We start from the raw sequence: 23,117 nt of genomic DNA on the forward strand, positions 1-23,117 counted from the left end.
CTGTCCATAATTCAACAATAAATTAGCAGTCACCAAGGCTGCCTTATACAAGAATGAGGTATGAATTCACACTCACTAGCACATTGCTTTACTCGGTATCCACCTTGTGTGCCAGGATCCAAGAATGCTTCACACTAGTGTGTTGGAAAATGAAACATTTCCCCATGGGGAAGCTGAGGTCTCTAGTTGATGAGTTGGAAATTCACTACATAGGAACCTGAACCCCAGTCCAATTGTTCCACGTCACAGCTAACATTGATACTCAGATACATTACATCTTGCTCTCTCACATACATATATAAATTCATAGACTTAGATTTTATTATCCACTATCAAATGGAAACAGCAAACTTTGAACCAGAGTTCTACAAACCCAAGGAATTTAAGAACCATCACTTTCATAAACTGGAACACTTAATTCTACCTGGAACTCATCCCAAGAGAGTAAGTTGCAAGGCTGGCATTTATACTCAAATTTCGACTCACAGAAAGTCATAGAAACCCTACAGTGCAGTAACAGGCCATTCGGCCCATCGAGTCTGCACAGACCACAATCCCACCCAGGCGCTACTCCCATAACCCTACACATTTACCCACTAATCCCTCTAACCTACACATCTCAGGACACTAAGAGGCAATTTTAGCATGGCCAATCAACCTAACCCGCACATCTTTGGACTGTGGGACGAAACCGGAGCACCCGGAGGAAACCCACACAGACACGAGGAGAAGGCGCAAACTCCACACAGACAGTGACCCAAGCCGGGAATCGAACCCAGGTCCCTGGAGCTGTGAAGCAGTAGTGCTAACCACTGTGCTACCGTGCTGACTCATTTCCTGTAGGCCACTAAAGGCATCTCCAAGAGCTATGACCCCTTAAAACGTGGTTCGTTAAACTACAACTTTGTCACTCATTCCTAGGTATTAATTACTCTGCATGGGATGCAGTGAAAACCAATCTAGAATCACTACCGGGTGATGAATTCCATGTTCTCTGTAGATACTGTAGCTACTCTCCTTATACAGCTTTAACACAGCAGTGAATGAATTTCTGCTCTCGGTATAAAGACAGGTTAAGACAGCGTTCACTGCAGTTTATAAATGAAGCTTCTCAGTGCATTGAACCGGGTTTTAGTAGCTGTAACGTGCTAGGCTGGGGCAACTGATCAGAAATAAGGACTCAGGATAATTTCCAAAAATGAAAGGAGTCGGCTCGAAGATTAGAATGGGTAAGAGAATTCAGCTGCTGATTCCATGGTTCAGTGATTCTGGGCTTGATGATGTTTTTGACACACGCTGACTCTTGTTGGAAAGGGATTGACATTGTCCAGTTTATAAGCAGACTAAGCTGGTAATCAAAGGATGATGAGGTGTGTAGAACCTTGTGTCCACTGCACTGAATGATACATGAAGCCCAGTGCAAACAGCAAAGCTCAAACATGATTTTCAGCCTCTCAGTTTCCGCACAGTTCCTCACTTGTTCCACTGTACAGTTTCGGGTTTGGGGATCTCAATATTCTTCACCTCAATCTCTTCCCATGGCTCGAGTTTGGGTCCAGGAATCATAATTGTCTGGAGATTAGAAACAAATCAAAATTCGTATTTCCATTCACAATTTTTGCTGCAACAATACTGCATCTCAAGTGTTATCTGAATGGGGCGATGCAGCTAAAGTGCAGGATTCATCACCAACTCAATCATCAATCAGATTGACACTCAGTGGTATCAGAGAAGAGTGAATCACAGAATTCCTACAGTGCAGGAGGGCATTCGGCCCATCGAGTCTGCAGCGACTACAATCCTACCCAGGCCCTATTCCTGTAATCCCACATATTCACCCTGATAATCCCCCTGACACTAGGGTCAATTTAGCATGGCCAATCAACCTAACTCAGACATCTTTGGACTGTGGGAGGAAACCAGAGCATTCGGAGGAAACCCACGCAGACATGGGGAGAATGTGCAAACTCCGCACAGACAGTCACCCAAGGCCGGAATTGAACCCGGGTCCCTGGCACTGAGGCAGCAGTGCTAACCACTGTGCCACCATGCCACCCCCACTTAAAACATACCACTGAGTGGAGTGGCACGATGGCACAGTGGTTAGCACTGCTGCCTCACAGCGCCAGGGGCCCGGGTTCAATTCTGGCCTCGGGTGAGTGTGGAGTTTGCACGTTCTCCCCATGCCTGCGTGGGTTTTCTCCTGGCGCTCCAATTTCTTCCCACTGTTCAAAGATGTGCAGATTAGGTTGATTGGCCATGATAAATTGCCCCTTAGTGTCAGGGGGACTAACAGGGTAAATACGTGGGGTTAAGGGGATAGGGCCTGGGTGGGATTGTTGTCAGTGCAGGCTCGATGGATGCACTGTAGGGACTCAATGCTTCTATGAACATGGGCACATTTTTACAAGGCGGCTCTCCCAGAATTTTGGCTAAACTTCTTCCTAGTTTTGCTTTCTAGTTAGTGGAATCTACTATCGTTGCTGGTTTTGGAATGATTTTGTGCCCCTTTCAAATCAGATTTCATTATCTGCTGTTGTTATCACCCGCTTTTTAATCGCAGCTGTTGTTACTATTACAAATTACGGATGATGGTTCATGAAGAAACATTATTATTTTGATTAAACTCTATCCTGACTGATATGGAACTCAATAAATTAAAAGCTTTTTTAACAAAAAATCAGTAATCCTCTCCCTCTAAAAAAAAACCAGAAGCAAATGAGACAGATGCAACAGAAATTAGGTTATTCAGAGCTCAACATAACACAAGTAGGTTTTATGCATGACACAGAAATTAAATATTGTGGACACCAATTCTCTACAGACTTATAAACTAGATGATTTGCTGAGATATAGTGCATGAAAGACTCAAGTGTGAACATAGCTTTTGGGGGAAGCAGAGCAAATCATAGAATCCCTACAGCGCAGAAGGTGGTTATTTGGCCCATCTAGCCTGCACCGACAGTTATCCCACCCAGGCCCTATGCCCATACCCCCCCCAGGTATTTACCCTGCGAATCCCCCTGACACTAAGGAGCAATATCGCATGGCCAATCAACCTAACCCGCACATCTTTGGAGTGAGACGGGAAACCGGAGCACCCGGAGGAAACCCACACAGACACGGGGAGAACGTGCAAACTCCACACGGACAGTCACCCGAGGTTGGAATCGAACCCGGGCCCCTGGAGCTGTGAGGCAGCAGTGCTAACCACCGTGCCACCCATGTGTGAGAAAGAATTAGATTAACCCAAACCGGTGTAATTCAGCCCCTGTTTCATGGTTATACATCAATCCTTACTTTTATGTTAGAGAATAAGGAGGGGCCATGGCACAGGGATTTGAAAACATTCAAACACAAGGTAGAATTTGCACCTTAATGATAGGATCTTTGGGAGGAGCCCAAGCAGGCACTATTTTTCCATGCATTCGCCATAAACCATAGGGATTGGTTAAATGTCTTTCAAAGACCACATATTCCAGGACATCTTTCGGCAGCTCTTCATTGCCGCACATCAGCCGACCAAATCGGTCATAGATTGCCAAAGTCTGAGGGCAGAAATAGCAGCTTACAGTTAACGTGCACCACAATTAACACTCTATCAATGTCAGAGCTTCCCAGCATAGTCAATAATGGGCGCAAGCGGCTAGTACTGTGCAACAAAAGCAGCAACTAAATGAGGAAGATTCAAGGTTAAACTCAAAATGATGCCTTAAACCTATTACGATTGTCACAACTCCCTTCCTTTAAAGTAAGAAGTCTCACAACACCAGGTTAAAGTCCAACAGGTTTATTTGGAATATCGAACTTTCGGAGCGCTGCTCCTTCATCAGGTGAGCAGCTCGTGATTCCAAATAAACCTGTTGGACTTCAACCTGGTGTTGTGAGACTTCTTACTGTGCCCATCCCAGTCCAACGCCGGCATCTCCACATCATTCCTTTAAAGGGTATGCACCGCGTTCAAAACTTACATGTAACAAAAACAAGATAATCTCAGCAGGTCTGGCACGATCGGTGGAGAGCGAAACAGAGTTAACATTCCAAGTCTGTATGACTCTTCTTCATAACTCTCAAGATTCACACGGACTCGAATCGTTAACTCTGTTTCTCTCTCCACAGACACTGCCAGATCTGCTGAGCTTATCCAGTTTTTATTTCAGATTTCCAGCATCCACAGTATTTTGCTTTTATAATCCAAAGTCCAAAGATGTGCGGGTTAGGTTGATTGGCCGTGCTAAAATTGCCCCTTAGTGTCTTGAGATGGGTAGGTGAGAGGGATTAGTGGGTAAATATGTAGGGATATGGGGGTAGGGCCTGGGTGGGATTGTGGTCAGTGCAGACTCGATGGGCTGAATGGCCTCTTTCTACACTGTAGGGTTTCTATGATTTCTATAAGTGGACGGTTACAACAAAAACTTGTATTTAAAAAGTGCCTTCAATCTCATAAAACATCCCCAGCTGTTTCATAGGAGCGTTCGAAAGCAAAATTTGACACCAAGCTACAGGAGGAGGTACTAGGGCAGATAGTCAGAAAATTGGTAGATTTTAAGGATTTGCTTTAAGGCAGAAAGAGAGGTGTGGAGGCAGAGCGGTTTTGGGAAGAGATTTCAGAGTTTAGGGCCTTGGCAACGGAAGGCGCAGCCACCAATGGAGGAGTGATTGAAATTACAATGCTGAACAGGCCTGAATTATACTCGTGCAGAATTTAAAAAAAAAATTTATTAGTGTCTCGAGTAGGCTTATATTAACACCGCAATGAAGTTACTGTCGAAATCCCCTAGTTGCCACACTCCAGCGCCTGTTCGGGTACACTGAGGGAGAATTTAGCATAGCCAGCCAATGCACCTAACCAGCACGTCTTTCAGACTGTGGGAGGAAACTGGAGCACCCGGAGGAAACTCACGCAGACACAGGGAGAACGTGCAAACTCCACACAGACAGTGACCCAAGCCCGGAATCGAACCCAGGTTCCTTGTGCCGTGAAGCAGCGGTGGTAACCATTGTGCCGCCATGCCGTTTGGATGTTTGTGGAGTTGGGGGGGAGGGTATAGAGATAGGAATGGTGAGACCGTGCGGGGGTTTGAAAACAAGGGCTAGGAAGAACTTAAATTTGAAATTCAGCCGTGATCCCCACCCAATGGGTTCATCATACATGCACATAAAGGACTAACAACCCATGCAACAAATAGTTTATTGACAAATAAATTCAAGGCTATGGGCCAAGTGCTGGTAAATGGGGTTAGGTGGGAGATCAGGTATTTCACACATGGTGCAGATGGGCCGAAGGGCCTCTTCTGCACTGTCTGATTCCATGATTCTATGAAATCGCACTCACAGACATTGCCAGCAGCATAGCAAACAGGACAGGATTGTAAATTTGGAGCTGGTTGTGGAGACGTTACTGAAATAAGTAATTAGGCTAAAACGATCCAGTTCTCCTTGGGGAACTTGAGATGAAACAATTCTCAAAGAAAAAAAAAACAATATTGCTTCTCAGTAAGAACTAATATCACATGGTTTAGTCTCTTCCGAGTTATGTTCCTCTAAAAAAAAAGGCACTTTGGTTTTTATTTGATACGTGTTTGATCTGGAAATGCATAAAGTGACAGGAGGATTCTGATGATCTGGAATGCACTGCCTGAACGGTTGATGATGTGGAGATACCGGCGTTGGACTGGGATAGGCACAGTAAGTAGTCTTACAACACCAGGTTAAAATCCAACAGGTTTATTTGGCATCATGAGCTTTCGGAGTGCTGTTCCTTCATCAGGTGAGTGGAGAGTTGGGTCAACTCAACTCTCCACTCCCAACCCTCAACCCAACTCTCCACTCACCTGATGAAGGAACAGCGCTCCGAAAGTTCATGATGCCAAATAAACCTGTTGGACTTTAACCTGGTGTTGTGAGACTTCTTACTAAACGGCTGATAAAAGTGGATTCGATAATCACTGTCAAAAGGGAGCTGGATAATTACTGGAAGGGGAAAGTATTGTAAAGCGATGGGGAAAGGACTAACTTTCAAAGGGGCTGCGTGGACACACTGGGCTTAACTCCCTCAAGCTGGGCTGTAACACAGATCCTTACAGAACCTGATGTGGAGTTCTGGCCTGTGCATTGCAGCAAGATGAGCAAACAGCGTGATGTCAAATGTATTGTTTTTAATTTTTAGGAACCTTTATGCTGAGCAAACATTTGTTCTGAAAGTCAGCAAAATAATATTTGATCATCTGGAAACTTATGTTTGATGTGGAAGGTAATCATATCGCTTTGAGATGTGACAATTTCAAACCACAATAGGCATCTGACATCCTCCCTTCACAGGCTGGTTCAAGGCATCTTTAGCTTAATGGATTTAGTGCTGATCAAAAGCCGGAGCCTTTATTCTTGCAGCATGTCAGCATAGTTTGGCTCCTTCAAAGGGTGTCTGAGCCAATGACCCAGACATTTTGTCTGCATGGTGACCTCCGTTTAAATTGGTGTCTTCAAACTATTCGAAACCGAGTGGAAAAGAGGAGAAATTAGGATCAAAAATTCCACCCGTCACAGCAGAAATTCTCTCTGAGCACCAACCAATTATCTAACCCACCGATGGTGCCACGGGGGAGATGCTGGAGGAATGTTGACCCAAGATCTGTCTGTGATCTTGACAAGTAGCACATGTCAAACACAAGACTATTAAACAAAATCCCAGTCAATCCCTACACAGAGAACAGAAAACAATGGGTAAGCTTTGCACCAAGATGTGTTTGAGAGCTGGGATCAGTGAATCATGAGAACAAGCGCGGTGTCATAAACCGAGGATAGTCACCAATAACTCCAGTAAGAAACTCAAGAGGAACCTCTTTACCCACAGAGTGGTTAAAGTGGTTGCTACCACATGGGATGTTTGAGGGGAACAGCATAAAGACATTTAAGAGGAAGCTAAAGAAACACATGAGTAATAAAGGATATGTGGATAGAGTGGGATGAAGTAGGGTGGGTGGAGGGTCATGTGGAGAGAACAGTTCAGCTGAATGGCCAGTTTCTGAGCTCCAAATTCAATCAACATCGATAAGCAAGCCTGAATAACTCAGAGATTTCTTCTGTATTGTAACAGGCATCCAGCTGCCAATCATATAGAATCATAGAACAGTACAGAAGCTGACCATTCAGCCCATCAACTCTGCTCTGGTTCTTTCCAAGAACATCCGGCTCTTTCCCCAGATCTAATGCTTTTCCCTTTCAAGGAACTTTTTGAAGGCTGCTTCAGCATCTGCATTCCCCACTCTATCAAGCAGCACATTCCAATGCCTAACCACTCAATGCATAAACACATTTTTCTTATTGCTGCCTCTTGCTCTTTTGCCAAACCCCTTAAAAAGCTGTGCCCTCCATTGAAACTTCATCTATTAGAAAGAGTTTCCTTTAATTATTCTATGTAAACCCTTCATGATTTTAAATCAGGGCTATCAAGAGATATGGGCTGAGGGCACGTACATGGAGTTAGGCCACAGATCAGCCCTGATCTTATTGAATGGTGGACTGGACTCAAGGGGCTGAATGGCCTACCCTTGTTCCTATGTACCTCTACTAAGTTAGCTCTTAAAATTCTCTGCTCTAAGGAGAACAATCGCAGCTTCTCCTTATCTAAGTTTTAAGATTATCACATTCGCTTGGGCTCCCCCACACTCAATGATAAAGAGTGTTGGTTGACCAATACCTGCTGGGTGTGAAAACGGACAGTAACCTGGCCGTACAGGTTCCCTTTGCTGACCATATCAGGGCATCGGACGTGCACAAGCTTTGGTGGCTCCAGCGACTGCAGAAACTTCCAGCAAATAGTCTTGTACCTGTTGCCACGCACCATATCCTAATGGGAAGACCATGGACTCAGATTAGTCTACTTTACTCAATGGGAAGGACGTCAATTCAAACTTCCCTGTGACTCCCTTTCATCAACTTGGATGATTCCTTCCTCCCTGCAATAGTGTGGCAAAGCCAAATACAAAATTACTGTCATGCCAAACAGACACAAGCATATTACAAATTGTTAAAGCCAGTATGGGCCTTCTTTTAAAAAAGGATACTTGATCTCTAAGATGGGTGGCACAGTGGTTAGCACTGCTGCCTCACAGCACCAGGGACCCGGGTTCAATTCCGGCCTCGGGTGACTGTCTTTGTAGAGTTTGCACGTTCTCCCCGTGTCTGCGTGGGTTTCCTCACACATTCCAAAGATGTGCAGGTTAGGTTGATTGACCATGCTAAATTGCTCCTTAGTGTCACGTGGTTACGGGGATAGAGCCTAGATACGGGGTGGGATTGTTGTCAGTGCAGGCTCAATGGCCTCTTTCTGCACTGTAGGGACTCTATTGTTCTAAGATGGCTGCCACAAGTCACCTGATGTTTGGAACTGCAAATTGGCCAAGTTTCTGAAAACTTTTAAAAGTGGATTACAGTGGTCATGCCTAGACAACATCCTTGTGGAATATCATAGCTGCTATTGTCAGGATTTACCCCAAAACAAGTATAACAAGCTCTCAGACCTTCTGACTCAGGATGTGCTAGATAACAAAGGAAAACTAATTAAACTGATTACGCACAAGGGAAGTGCCCATACATCTCTGCTGTACGTCAATGGTTCTTGACCAGAGGTGGAGACTCCTTTGTTAACATTAATAGACTTGTGATTTTTAAAATATATATCAATGGTCATCTAGACACGAAACGTTGGCTCTATTCTCTCCCCACAGATACTGTTTTTGGTTCAGATGCCAGCATCCGCAGCTTTTTACTTTTATCTTAAGGTTTTTAAAGCCTTTTTGAAAGTCTGTTTCTGAAAGATCCCAGGTTTGCCTGGAAAAGGCAAACTGGCCCTCGAGCTAAAAGTATTATTAAGGCTGTTTGTCCTACTTGCTGTGCAAACCTCATTCTGAAAAAACTCCACAAAATCCTCTTTTCAGCTATCTGGAGTCATCAGAACTTCAGCCCCCAAATGGAAAAGCCCCTCTCACGGGATTCTAACAAACATGTGAACTGTTACCTATTCTGTTTGACTTTAATATTTGTTGAAGTAAACCACCTTTCTTTTACTCTTTCTTGTGTATGTTATGATCCCAAGCCAGAACACAAAGTTTTTTGGTAGTAGCAACTTGTAAAACACAATACACTGCATAATAAATAGCAGATGCAACCAAGGCAGATTCCATGGATTTCTTAATAACCCAGACATCAGTAAACAGAGCGCTGAATCTTGTTGAAATTCTGTCTCTCTCATGAGGGATTCCAAACTTCACCTTTAAAGATTTCACCTTGCAATTATCTCCAACTCGGACAGGTTCAACAATGGTCCACCAGGTTCCCGAGTCTGCATTGCAGCATCAACTCACAAGCTCTTTGGCTGTGCCAAGCAGAACATTGCTGCTCCAAAGGGTTGCCTTTGTCCCAACAGGCTGCAGCATTGAGTCACCAACCTTCTGCTGCTTCTTCGACCTTCAGGACTTCCCCGTGATCTCATTACTTAAAGTCTGCCAACCACAGCCTTTTTTATGCTTGGATTCTCTTTCTCTGCTCCTCTCTCTTTCTTTCTAACTGGGACCTCTCCGTATCTCCTGTTTGGGACTCTCATTGGGATCTCTCCCAGGAAGGGATTCTTCCCAGTGATGCTGCTCTGCTTCTGGGTGACAAGATATGGGTTTTCTGCCATTTTATTGTTTACACAGGAGTACTCGGCCTGAAGCAGTTTAAAATGCTGGATTGCGCATGTGCTGCTCTCTCCCAGTCTGTACAGAAACTCCCCAGGCCTGATGGGACATAGAGTTCCCAGCCTCTACTCATTGATAAGCTAAGTTTGGATCTTGTATTGGGTGCCTGTGGTGTGTGTGAATTAGAGATAAACCTTTCTGGCAAAAATGTGTGAATAAATAATACTACTTTGTTTAAAAACCATGAAAGTCTGCAACCAGTGACTTTATAAAAACATACCGCACACATAAGGAGTTTGGGAACACCCCTCAGTCTCAGTTAAATTAACCCACACTGATTACAGACAGAGGGTTGAAGAAGTTAGGAAGTGCCTGCCTCTCTCCCCTGTCCAGGACATTATTTTTGAAAGAAAACTTGCAAAGATAAAGTCATAGAATAATAAATATACTCACCGGGTAACAGCGTTCTGTTACCAACTTGTGAAGCATCACTTTGTCAAATCTGTAATCAAGAATGTTTTTTTTAAAAATCACATTGTATTCACGGTCTTCTCGGGGAAACAAATCCCTGAACTCTCTGCAGTTACAGTTCAATACAGCAGAGAATAGAATTGTGAATCTCACAGCAAGGAAAGCAGCCATTTGGCCCATTGTGTCTGTGCTGGCGTTTTGAATAAACTATCCAATTAGTCCCAGTCACCTGGGCAGCACGGTGGCACAGTGGGTAGCACTGCTGCATCACTGTGCCAGGGACCTGGGTTTGATTCCCAGCTTGGGTAACTGTCTGTGCCGAGTCTGCACATTCTCCCGTGTCTGCGAGGGTTTCTCCGGGTGACCATAAGACATTGGGACAGAATTAGGCCACTCGGCCCATCGAGTCTGCTCCACCATTCAATCATGACCGATATTTTTCTCATCCCCATTCTCCTGCCTTTTTCCCATAACCCCTGATCCCCTTATTAATCAAGAACCTATCTGTCTCTGTCTTAAAGACACTCAATGACCCGGCCTCCACAGCCTTCTGCGGCAAAGAGTTCCACAGATTCACCACCCTCTGGTTTCCTCCCACAGTCCGAGAGACATGTTGGTTAGGTGCATTGGCCATGCTAAATTCTCCCTCCGTTTACCCGAACAGGCACTGGAGTGTGGCGACTCGGGGATTTTCACAGTAACTTCATTGCAGTGTTTATGTAAGCCTACTTGTGACACTAATAAATAAACTTTAACTTTTCTCCATTTCCTCTTTCAAGTATTTATCCAATTCCCTTTTGAAAGCTTATTTAAAATTAACCTTTTAGGCCTTGTATTCCACTTCACACGTCTCAATTTTAAATCAATTCTCATCTCCTGGTTCTTTCGATGATGACCTTAAATCCGTCACCTCTGATTTCAGACCCTTTCGCCAGAAGAAAGTTTCTTCTGAATTACTTTGCTACAATTTCAGCATTTGGAACATCTCTATTGAATCTCCGCTTAACCTTCTCTGTCCCAAGGAAAACAATCCTAGTTTCTCTAATGTTTCCATGCAACTGAAGTCCTTAATCTCTGGCAGCATCCCAGTAAATCTCCCCTGTGCTGAAGTTAACAAGCAGTAGATGGGGGCCCAGTCTTCAGTAAAATTCTAACAATCATGGTTTAGAAAAGCAACTCCTGAAATCTTCCCCACACCAACGCAGCAAGGAGATAAAGACCAAATCTGGTGTTGGCTAAAGAATAAATATTTGCCACAACATTGGGGAAAACCAGAAACAGAAAATGCTGGAAAATCTCAGCAGGTCTGACAGCATCTGTGGGGAAAGAATAGAGGCAACTTTTCAGACCCTTCATCAGAGCTGGGAGCAAAGAGAATCATTGGGGAAAACCCTACTGCCCGTCCACAATGAGTGGGCATGAAATCTTTTACACTGATTTGAGGTTTAATGCTGCATCCAGAAGACGGTACATCTGACAGTTTAGCATTACCTCGGTACTGCATTGGGCTATCAGCTGAAATGTTGTACTCAAGTCTCATGATCTTCCAACAGAAGGCTAGAGTGCTACCAAGTGTGTCATGGTTGGCATGTAGACATCTGCACGGCTAGAATCAGAATGGTGATGTTGGGAATCAGTAAACATTGAATTTACCGCCAGGGACCCGGGTTCGATTCCAGCCTTGGGTCACTGTCTGTGTGGAGTTTTCACATCCTCCTTACGTGTCTGCGCGGGTTTCCCCCGGGTGCTCTGGTTCCCTCCCGCAGTCCAAAAATGTGAAGGTCAGGTAGATTAGCCATGCTAAATTGCCCCTTAGTGTCGCAAGCTGTGTAGGATAGGTGGATAGGCCATGGCAAATGCACAGGGTTACGGGGATAGGGGGTGGGCCTGGGTAAGATGCTCTTGCAGAGAGTCCGTGAAGGAGAAAGAGAGAGGGTGAAAAGGTTTAAGGAGGAAATTCCTTAGATTAGGAGCCAGGAAACAGAAGGCCCAGAAATCAATGTAAAGTGATGAAAATCAGACAGTATTCAAGAGACCAGACTTGGAGCAGTCGGGATCCCAGAGTGTTCTGGGTGGTTACTGTAATAGTTACTGGTAAAGCCAGGATTGATAGGACAATGATTTTATATTTTCATTTACATGTGCAAAGATCCTTAGAAATGTTACTCACTTCACAAGGCAGTTGTGCGCTTCTATGTAAATATCTTGGGCCTTCGAGGTAAAGTCCTTAGTGTTAAATTCTTGATCTCGTCCTTTCACCTTTCGGATTCTGTCAGAAGAAAGACTGTTAGTATCCATTACTGAGGAGGAACTTCCCTGCCCATCAAGAATAGAGACATGAAGATGGAATGAAAGGATAAATTTAATAATCTCATCAGCCACAGCTCGATCATGGCACACTATTCACCTCTTTTGTCTGCTTTTATCCACAATGCTTTCATTTCATGAATCACACAGACACCAACAGCCTTCCAGCACCTCTTCCAAGTCCCCCCTTTTCATGTACGAGCAATGGGTGTCAGCAAGGTTATTCAACAATGGGCAGCATCACAGCAAACAGGAAGCTTGGCCAACCTTGGCCTCAGGATACTGGGGAAAAATGCCGCCACTCTCATCCGACCACAATGGCTGAGATCAGTTCCCTTGGCACAAACCTGAGGAGGGGGGAGGGAGGGCAGGGTCTATCTAGTTCAATAAGACACCATGAGGTACACTGAAGCCAAGTCTTCAGTGAAGACAATGGACCATTCCATCTCAGCATGTTTGTAGACAAACACTCCACCAGTAACAATCTCAGAGGACGCAGTTTCCTTTACTGATGTGTTCAGTGAAAGCCAGATACACAATGGTACAGGTGAAATGCAGTGAGTTTGATGCAGCTCTACAACAGCCTCATTGCTTCACCCAAAATATCTTCATTCACTGCACACTTTCACCTTCAGATCCCTTTGATTTTAGTTTCTGAAATTAACGCTGATTAATTCTGAAACTGGGACTGGTCCCTATGGATTAGGTCTTCCTGAACTTACTTCTGGTGAACATTAATAGACAAGTGAGGGGATTTCATCTGGGTCTACCTGGCCCATTTTCATGTCCCAATTCGAGCAATGAAAATCACACTGTGGAATCCAACTGCTTCGCTTCCCCAATACAATAGCAGCAAAATACCGCAGAGGCTGGGAATCTGAAACCAAAACAGAAACTGCTGGAAAAACTCAACAGGTCTGGAAACATCTGTGAAGAGAGAAACAGAGTTAATGTTTCGAGTCTGTATGACTCTTCTTCAGAGTTAAAGAAAGCGAGAGATGTGATGGATTATATACTGTGTAGAGGGGGGGGGGGTGGAGCAGTTGGAGCAGAGTAAAAGGTCAGTGATTGGTGGGGGCTAGGAGAGATTATGACAAAGATGTGTAGGTCGCGAGATAGAGGAAACATTAATGGAGTGAAGGGGATTATAGAAGGTGCTAGAAGTGGCATAAAATGTAAGAAATCAGAATGTGTTGATGGGACAATTAAAGGTCAGTGCTCAGTGAAAGCAAAACTTGGAACAAGTGACAGATGGGTGGGCGGTTTGCACTGGGGGAAAAAATATTATCAGTCTGCAACATAACCACAACCTTCCTGTTGCTGCCATTTTAACTCAGCACCTTGCTCATGTCTGTCCTTGGCCTGGTGCAATGCTCCAGTGAAACCCAACGCTGAACAGCACCTCATCTTCTGCTTGGCCATATTACAGCTCTCAGCACTCGACACTGACTGTGACCTTTCTCCTCCATCTTGACCCTGTTTTTATAACCCAATAGCCCAATGCAAAAGACCCCCCCCCTCACTGGGCCATCTGTCACTTGTTCTTTAGTTTTGTTTTCACTTTATTGTCCCATTAACACATTCTGATTTCTTACATTTTATGCCACTTCTAGCACCTTCTATAGCCCCTCTCTATAGCCCCTCTCACTGCCATTAATGTTTCCTCCATCTCGTGGCCTACATCTATTAAGATGAAGGCCACGACACATCTTTGTCGCAATCTCTCCTAACTCCCACCAATTACTGACCTTTTATTCTGCTCCAACTGCCCCACCCCCCTCTCACACAGTATAGAATCCATCACATTTCTCCCTCTCTTTAACCCTGAAGAAGAGTCACATGGACACAAAACATCAACTCTGTTGCTCTCTCCACAGGTGCTGTCAGACCTGCTGAATTTTTCCAGTCTTTTCTGTTTTCATTTTGCCTCTCCCCTGGTCAGATAGAAAAGTCTGCAGAAATATGGTGTTGTTCATGCCCTCAGAGCACTCCAATTACACATGGCAAGGTCTCACAAACAGCAAAAAGATGAATGGTCAGTGATACAGGTTGAGGCATAACCAGGTCACCAGGGAGAAGTCCACTGCTGCTGTTTGAAAAGGTGCCACGGTATCTCCTTTGTTTAGCTGACGGGGCTTTTTTTTATCCTCTCGTCTAAAAGATGGCACCTCTGACAGCGCAGCATTCCCTTCTTTTCACTTGTTCATGGGATGCGCACATCACTGGCTAGGGCAGCATTTTTTGTCCATCCCTAAATGCCCTCAAGGTGGTGGTGAGCCACCTTTTTGAACTGCTGCAGTCCATCTGATGTGGGAACAGCCACAGTACTGTTAGGGAGCTGCCTTAGCATTGCCCTCCGACAGAGCAGCACTCCCTCGCTACCAGATTTCACGTTCAAGGCTTGTTCCATGAGGTTCTGACTCAAAGCCAAGAGTTATTGAATACAGCGCCAGGGGCCTGGGTTCAATTCCCAGCCTCGGGTCACTGGCTGTGTGGAGTCTGCACGTTCTCCCCGTGCCTGCGTGGGTTTCCTCCGTGTGCTCCGGTTTCCTCCCACACTCCAAAGATATGCGTGTGGGTTAGGTTGACTGGCCATGCTAAATTGCCGCTTAGTGTCAGGGGGTTAATAGTGCAAATAAGTGGGGTTATGGGGATAGGACCTGAATGGGATTGTAATCAGCGCAGACTCGATGGGCTAAATGTCCTCTTTCTGCGCAGTAGGGATTCTATGATTCAATTTAAATTTCACCAGTTGTTAAGGTGGGATTTGAACCCATATCGCTAGATCATTATTAATCCAGCGACATTAGCACAACACCATTGCCTCAAACACAGTAAAAATTAAGAGCGGTTCAATACTTTATTATGGTGGTTCTCAAATTGAGCTCCATCAAGCCCCAGGGGGCTAAGAAACTTTGCAGGGGATCTACAAAACGGCGTGAAATGTTTAACGACCATGTCCCAGACCTCTCGGTGGCTGACGGCCCAGGGTGCTGTGGTTGGGAGGATGCCACAGTCAAAGGTCAGCAGTAACCAGAGGCATGCTCAGTGTGAGCAGAGTGCAGGAAACATCACAGTAAGGGTACACAGACCCTACAGCGAAAGCACAAACACCCGTTTCATTGATATATGTCAGAAAATATATTTTTTTCTTCAAACACTCTGCGCATGCAGCACTTGTGTATCATGAGTTTTATGCATTATAATTTAAATGATAGGTCGGTGATTTCTCATTTATTTTTAAAGGGTTCCTGCAACCAAAAATGTTTGTGAACCGATGCTATATGAGAATGCACAGTTGTAACTCACGCAAGTTGCGACGCTGCACTTTGCTTGATCTGTTCTGCACGTTGTTTAAATCCTGCCTTTGTTAGGGAGGACATGCGAGCGTCACCTTCGGGTGGAATGTACGGATCAAATATTCCCGCTACAGGAAAGACATAACAGCACAGGTCACTGACGAAATTAATGACAGGAAAAGATCAGTTGGCCCATCAAGCCTGCCCACACCATGATGTGGAGATGCCGGCGTTGGACTGGGGTGGGCACAGTAAGAAGTCTCACAACACCAGGTTAAAGTCCAACAGGTTTATTTGGTAGCACAAGCTTTCGGAGTGTCACTCCTTCTTCAGGTGAGTGATGGCCAGGGCATCACTTCCCTCTACCCTCACCCCTTCCCCACACCCGTCATTAATCTCCTGGGAGAGGCAACAGCCCAATATGAAGGAAAAAGAACTCTTCAAAATTCCTTTTCGGCCCCTCAGGCAATGGAACCGAGTTCACTCTGATCATGTGCTGTCTGTAAAGAACTCTGCCTAATGTGATTTCTGCCCCAGTCAGGAACCATCCACGGTGGCACAGTGGTTAGCACTGCTGCCTCACAGCGCCAGGGACCCAGATTCGATTCCCAGCTTGGGTCACTGTCTGTGTGGAGTTTGCACGTTCTCCCTGTGTCTGCGTGAGTTTCCTCCGGGTGCTCCAGTTTCCTCCCACAGTCCGAAAGACATGCTGGTTAGGCGCATTGACCGTGCTAAATTCTCCCCCAGTGTATCCGAACAGGCGCCGGAATGTAGCATCTAGGGGATCTTCATAGTAACTTCATTGCAGTGTTGTGAGGCTACTTGCGACACTAATGAATAAATTTATAAACTTTCCTTGAAGACAATGCAGAGAGTCAGCACAAAGTGTGTGTGTTAAAATGATATACGATGTCTTCCTCTTAAAATGAATCTCATAAAATACTTTCACACCAAAAATACATTTTGCCAATTGAAAAGAGTAGAAAACTGATCAATTTTCTCCCCTCCTTGCTTCAAGCATTGAGCTATGCCCTGGCCACCCTCCAGTACTTCTTGCCTGAGTGGTCATCCTCCCCGTAAGAGCCGGGATATTGAGTGCCATTTGATCTTAACCTCAGTCAGCACACTTGCACTTCTGGCACTGGCTACTAGATGGAGTAAAGGTGGCAAATCCCTGGCTGATTAATTCTCCTCCCGAACCCAATAGCCATGGCCTACAATAGGCTCTGTGTTACCATGCATGTCTATATATGCCCTGTTTGTGAAACAAATCCTGCACTCACCTGCTGAAGAGGCAGTGCTCCAAAAGCTCGTGCTACCAAATAAACTTGTTGGACTTTAACCTGGTGTTGTGAGACTACTTGCTGTGCCCACCCCAGTCCAATGCCAGCAACTCCACATCATGGTTACAATCCCCAACTAAGACCAAGCTCTTAGAATTACCAAAAATGTCTCCTCGAAACTTTGTTGATTGTGCATGGCCTGTTCATTGGAATGTGCGGCATGTTTAGAATCCTACAGAATCATACAATCCTACAGTGCAGAAGGAGGCCATTCAGCCCATCGAGTCTACACCAACCACCATCCTACCCAGGCCCTATTCCCATAACCCCATGCATTTACCCTAGCTAGTCCCCCTGACACAAAGGGGCAATTTAGCATGGCCAATCCACCGAACCCGCACATCTTTGGACTGTGGGAGGAAACCGGAGCACCCGGAGGAAACCCACGCCGACACGGGGAGAACGTGCAAACTCCACACAGACAGTGACCCAAGCCGGGAATCGAACCCGGGTCCCTGGTGCTATGAGGCAGCAATGCTAACCACTGTGCCACCGTGCTGTTTACATTGTTTGATGCAAGATATCTTAACTGGGACAACTTGAGGACACTGCACAGTATCCCCTTCGGCAGTGAAGCGATTTTATGATTCTCCTGGGTCGCTGCATGACTGCACAGACAGCTTACAGAAAACAATGGTTAGCAATCCTTCAGAATTGTTCTGAGAGTTTCAGAAATGTAACACTAATCCGCAGACTTCGAGCAAATACCGGAGAATAATCAAAAGGACTTAAAATAAAATAGTGCATTTTCTTTGAATTTCCATGTTTAGTCCAAGAGATGTTGATGTTGAAAAAATTACTTTTTGCTGTGGCGTTAGTGAACCTGTAAGATATATTTTTTTTTTAATGTTCTCTGCAGCTCTTCTCAGCTTCTGTGATTGTTGCCAAGTTGTCTGTAGAAGTCTTTTTATTGCTCCTTCAGTGGCTTAAATGGGGTTTTTCACAGTAACTTCATTGCAGTCTTAATGTAATGTACTTGTGACTAATAAATAAACTTTAACTTGTTTAGTTTTACTCTGGGATGTTTTATGACCCTGCATTGTTAGGAGGGAGGTCATGTGTTTTGGACAATTCTTTTTTCTTCCCACTGAATTTAATGTTTCATTTTCTGTTTTGGCTAGCTGCAGTTTTAGTTTTAGAAGGGACATCAAGCTGAAAAGAAGCGTTTCTCTCTCTTCCTGGTTATGGTTAGCTGAAAGCAAGACTTCTTGCCTTCCTGGAGTAGAACATCTGCTGTTGGTGGCTTGATGTGGAGATGCTGGTGTTGGACTGGGTAAGAAGCCTCACAACACCAGGTTAAAGTCCAACGGGTTTATTTGGCAGCACAAGCTTTCGGAGCGCTGCTCCTTCATCAGGTGAGTGAGGACTTGTGTTCACAAACAGGGCATAGAGAGACACAAACTCAATTTACAAGATAATGGTTGGAATGCGAGTCTTTACAGGTAATCAAGTCTTAAAGGTACAGACAATGTGAGTGGAGAGAGGGTTAAGCACAGGTTAAAGAGGTGTGTATTGTCTCCAGCCAGGACAGTTAGTGAGATTTTGCAAGCCCAGGCAAGTCGTGGGGGTTACAGATAGTGTGACATGAACCCAAGATCCCGGTTGATCCCGGTGTGTACACACAACACAGAATCGCTGAGCAGAAACTGATAGCCAAGTTCTGCACACATGAGGACGGCCTCAACCGGGATCTTGGGTTCATGTCACACTATCTGTAACCCCCACGACTTGCCTGGGCTTGCAAAATCTCACCAACTGTCCTGGCTGGAGACAATACACACCTCTTTAACCTGTGCTTAACCCTCTCTCCACTCACATTGTCTGTACCTTTAAGACTTGATGACCTGTAAAGACTCGCATTTCAACCATTATCTTGTAAATTGAGTTTGTGTCTCTATATGCCCTGTTTGTGAACACAAGTCCTCACTCACCTGATGAAGGAGCAGCGCTCCGAAAGCTTGTGCTGCCAAATAAACCTGTTGGACTTTAACCTGTTGGTGGCTTGACCAGAGTCTCTCCCTGCTCTTCTGACTTCAAACTGTTCTGAGTGTATCCAGAGGGCTGCTCGCAGTTACAAGGCTGAGAAGTCAGGGTTTTCACTTCTCCAACCAAAGGACTCAATTTCAGTATCACGTGAGCATTAGTCTTTGCTGTGTTAAACCTGTGGAAAGGTTTTTCTTTGGACTAAAGGAAGTTTTGTTTGATTGGAACATCTTAGATATATTTGTTAAGGGTTATACATTATCATGGTTGTTTTGTTTTTGTTTGTAATTGATAAAAGATATTGATAATTTTCTTTCCATACATGTTAACTGTATTCTTAAATAAACTTTGATAAAAGCTCCCTAGTGGGTCATATGAATCATAGCTGAGGTGAAACCTATAATGCTTATCCTAGCCAAATTCAAGATGCAAATTTTATGATCCAGGCAGGCTTCATGAAATACTTTGGAGTTTCTGACCTGAATTATAACAAAGTCAAGATTAATTCAACTGTATAATATATAGAGTCCAGTCCCTTTTCAATTGGTCTTGAGGGAGGAGATCTTTTTTTAAATGGAGCAAGTTCTGATCTGGAATGCCACAGCAGCTGTTAATAGAGAATTGGGCTTGTATTTGAAGGAGGAAGAAATTACAGGGTTTGGGGGAAAGCGCAGGAATGTGGGGCAATTTGGATTGCTCTTTTAAAGAGCGGACACAGGCGTGATGGGCCAAATGGCCTCCTCCTGTGTTGCAAAATTCTATGAATCTTATGATCACTGATCAATGAATTGACCCCATGGTCAGTGAGCTGCTCTCAATAATTAAATTGTTTGTTCAAGATCTTATGTGAAGAATAGACACATGACAGAGATAATGGAGGGTATCCATTACTAGTGAGAATGTGTCACAGTGTGGGCCAATGTCTGTTGGAAGGGAGTGCAGCAGGAGGGAGAGGTAGGAGAGAAGCAGGGAGAAATTTTCATCACTTCCCCCAATTACCAGACCCAAGATACAAAAAAGTAACAACTGTGAAACCATCTCAGCTTTCCTTGGATACCGAAGGTGAACCATTCACAAAACTCTTCCAACACTATTTGGTTTCCTTTTAGAAGCTCGTGCAGTGGTCAAACTCTGTACTGCTAGTGAGGATTTTCCATACCTGTACATGATATGTTGATGGACCGCTCCATGTACTGTTGCTGAATGACCAGTCCTGCTGCTCGAGCTGCTTTCTCCTGATCAACAGAGCTGTTCTGTTTACGTGGTGGAACATAATGTCTCCTTGTTCTCACAGTAATGATGGTAGCAGAGGCACACAACTTCACAGGGCTAAGCAGTGCTTCCAGGCCCTGACAAACCTGCCAAGCAGACAAATATTCCTTTGCTTTACCATTAAATTTGCAATTAATTTACTTTGATAAAAGACAAAATAAATGGTGGCTGTTTAAAATCCTCCCACAATCTCCCTTTGCAACCTCCTCCAGTCCTAGAGTCCATTTTACATTTTCATTCTGCTCCACTGTGTATTCCATTTTCCTCTGCTCCATTGCTGGTAGTGGAGGCTTCAACCATCACATCCTACACTACGGAATTCTCTTCCCAAAGCTCTCTTCAAATTCTGCATCTTTGCCACCAACTCATCAAGATCTTGTTTAGGATCTGAATACCCCTTGTGAAACACTGAATGAAAGCGAGTTGCTGTCTCAGTGATGAAAACAATTTGATCTGATGAGTCAAAAGGAGTGGATATCTAACTATATGATTTCCTTAGAATACATTGCAGCAAACAGCCTTACTAAGCTTAACCACATGGTAACCAATACCCCCATCTACATTGTGGCTCTTGCTAACAACATCCGCAGCCATAAAATGAGCTTTCAAATGTGCACAGATGTTCTCCAGTTTGAGCCACTCTGTACTTATTGCTTATTTGGAATCATCTTGAGTCACAGTTTGCTCCACCTTAACATCCAGAACACAAAAATCATCACATTTGATCCCAGCTACAATCACTGCTTCCCGGCCACTGACTCCACCTCTCACCTTGATCACTGTTAGCCTGTTGCAATCTTGCTCTCTGTTTGGACCGGAGCTTTAAAGCTCCTGTTTATTCCATTACTGAGACCGCTTACTTCCCCCTTCTCAACACTGCCCCATCTTCCAATGGTGCAAGCCCTTATACATTTCTCTATCACCATCAGTCATGAATGCACAGAAATTCACTCCTATCTCCCTGCACTACAACTTCAAACTTAACCAATACTTTGTCACATATATCCTGTTCAACACTAAATCTTGCTCTCCCATAATGCATTGAATGCCAAATCCTTTTCATCTATAAATGCTTTCATGACCTTGGCTCTCTTTTGAAACCAGATTCAGAATGAATTCTCCTCCTAAATGTTCACTTCCCATGTTCCTTTCTGTGCATTGCCTCTTCTCCCCCATCACTAATATCAGAGTTCTCAACCACTATAATTCTGACCTTCTGAAACTCCTTACCTAAAACTCTGCATCTCTCTCCCGCCTGCACCTCCCACCTCTTTCAAATACCAAAAGATCCATTTCTGTTGTAATCTCTCACTTGCAGGCTTGATTTTTATATTTCTTACACAAGTTTCCAATATTTCACATTCAGAAGCTACGGTAACTGAAGTTTTTATTGTTTCCATGAGACACAAAACAACATGGGGCAGAGGGATCTGAAAAGTAAAAATCCTTCACATTTCTGGTCTAGGGAGGAGAATTTGCACATGGATCAGGTTCGCCTGTGAACTCCCATTCACTCAGAGGATTGTAAATATTTGGAACTCTCTACTCCAGGGGGATGTGGGAGCTCATTCATTGAGCATGTTTAAAAGCAGAGACTGAGAGATTTCTATTCACCAGTAAAATAAAGAGATATGGGTATAGTGTGGGGGAGAAAAGACATTGAAGTGGATGATCAACCATGATTGAGCCTGATCCCACCATACAGCGCAATGGACTGAATGGCCTATTACTGTTCCTATGCAGTTGAATAATACGTAAAGACTAATTCGTGAACCAAAACAAAAAATGCTGGAAAATCTCAGGCTGGCACAGTGGTTAGCACTGCTGCCTCACAGCGCCAGGGATCTGGGTTCAGTTCTGGCCCCGGGTCACTGTCTGTGTGGAGTTCGCACATTCTCCCCATGTCTGCATGGGTTTCCTCCAGGTGCTCAGGTTTCCTCCCACAGTCCAAAGATGTGCAGGTTAGGTTGATTGGCCATTCTAAATTGCCCCTCGTATCGGGGGGACTATCAGAGTAAATGTGTGGGGTTATGGGGATAGGGTCTGGGAGGGATTGTGTTCGGAGCAGACTTGATGGGCCGAATGACCTCGTTCTGCACTGTAGGATTCTATGATTCTATTGGTCTGACAGCATCTGTGGAGAGAAAATAGAACCAATGTTTCGAGTCTGGATGACATTTCGTCTAATTAATGGGCGAGGGAAGATCTGGAAGTTTTCCCAGCCAGGAAGAGGCAACAGGAGAGAGGGAGGTGAGTGAGGTGAAGGGAGAGTCTGTTCATTGACAGCTGCCGCTCCGGGTTGCCGGGCCTAAGAAGCCTCGGGGCTTTTCGAAATGAGGAGCCGAGCCGGTCCCGGCCTGTCAGCCCCGACCCCCGGGTGTTTCTGAGGCCGCTCTACCTGCCGGTTTGCGCTCACGCCCCGTCCCAGCGGTTTCTCCACTGCCCGCAGCAGCCTGCCCATGGACGCCGCCATCTTCTCGCCCGTAGCCTGCCGGGATATTGGAGGACCAGAGCCTGTCAACGGACGTCGTGATTTTCCCGCCCGCAGCCTGCCGGGACATTGGAGGACCAGAGCCTGTCAACGGACGTCGCGATTTTCCCGCCCGCAGCCTGCCGGTATATTGGAGCGCCTGCGCCTGCCGGGAGCGCCCTCTGTGGTGGGAGTAGGGACCGGCTTTAAAATCCAATCAAAAGCAGAGTTCCTAACACTGTGCAAGCTGTGGATGAAATGTCATATCTATAATACCATTTTATCTTTCTCT

At 44.9% G+C, this 23,117-nt stretch overlaps 1 protein-coding gene across 1 annotated transcript; it reads right to left on the reverse strand.

Moving 5' to 3' along the window:
* Positions 1–299: 299 nt before the first annotated feature.
* mrpl45 (mitochondrial ribosomal protein L45) lies at positions 300–22,900 on the reverse strand. The gene is made up of 8 exons (XM_078224180.1): positions 22,754–22,900; positions 20,243–20,441; positions 15,768–15,885; positions 12,322–12,420; positions 10,134–10,182; positions 7,700–7,849; positions 3,375–3,548; positions 300–1,572 (listed from the first exon to the last, which is right to left on the reverse strand). The coding sequence occupies exons 1-8, from the start codon at positions 22,826–22,828 to the stop codon at positions 1,474–1,476; spliced, it is 963 nt and encodes a 320-aa protein (XP_078080306.1). The 5' UTR covers positions 22,829–22,900; the 3' UTR covers positions 300–1,473.
* Positions 22,901–23,117: the final 217 nt, after the last annotated feature.

This window comes from Mustelus asterias, chromosome 11, assembly GCF_964213995.1.
Source record: "Mustelus asterias chromosome 11, sMusAst1.hap1.1, whole genome shotgun sequence".
Classification (NCBI taxonomy): Eukaryota; Metazoa; Chordata; class Chondrichthyes; order Carcharhiniformes; family Triakidae; genus Mustelus; species Mustelus asterias.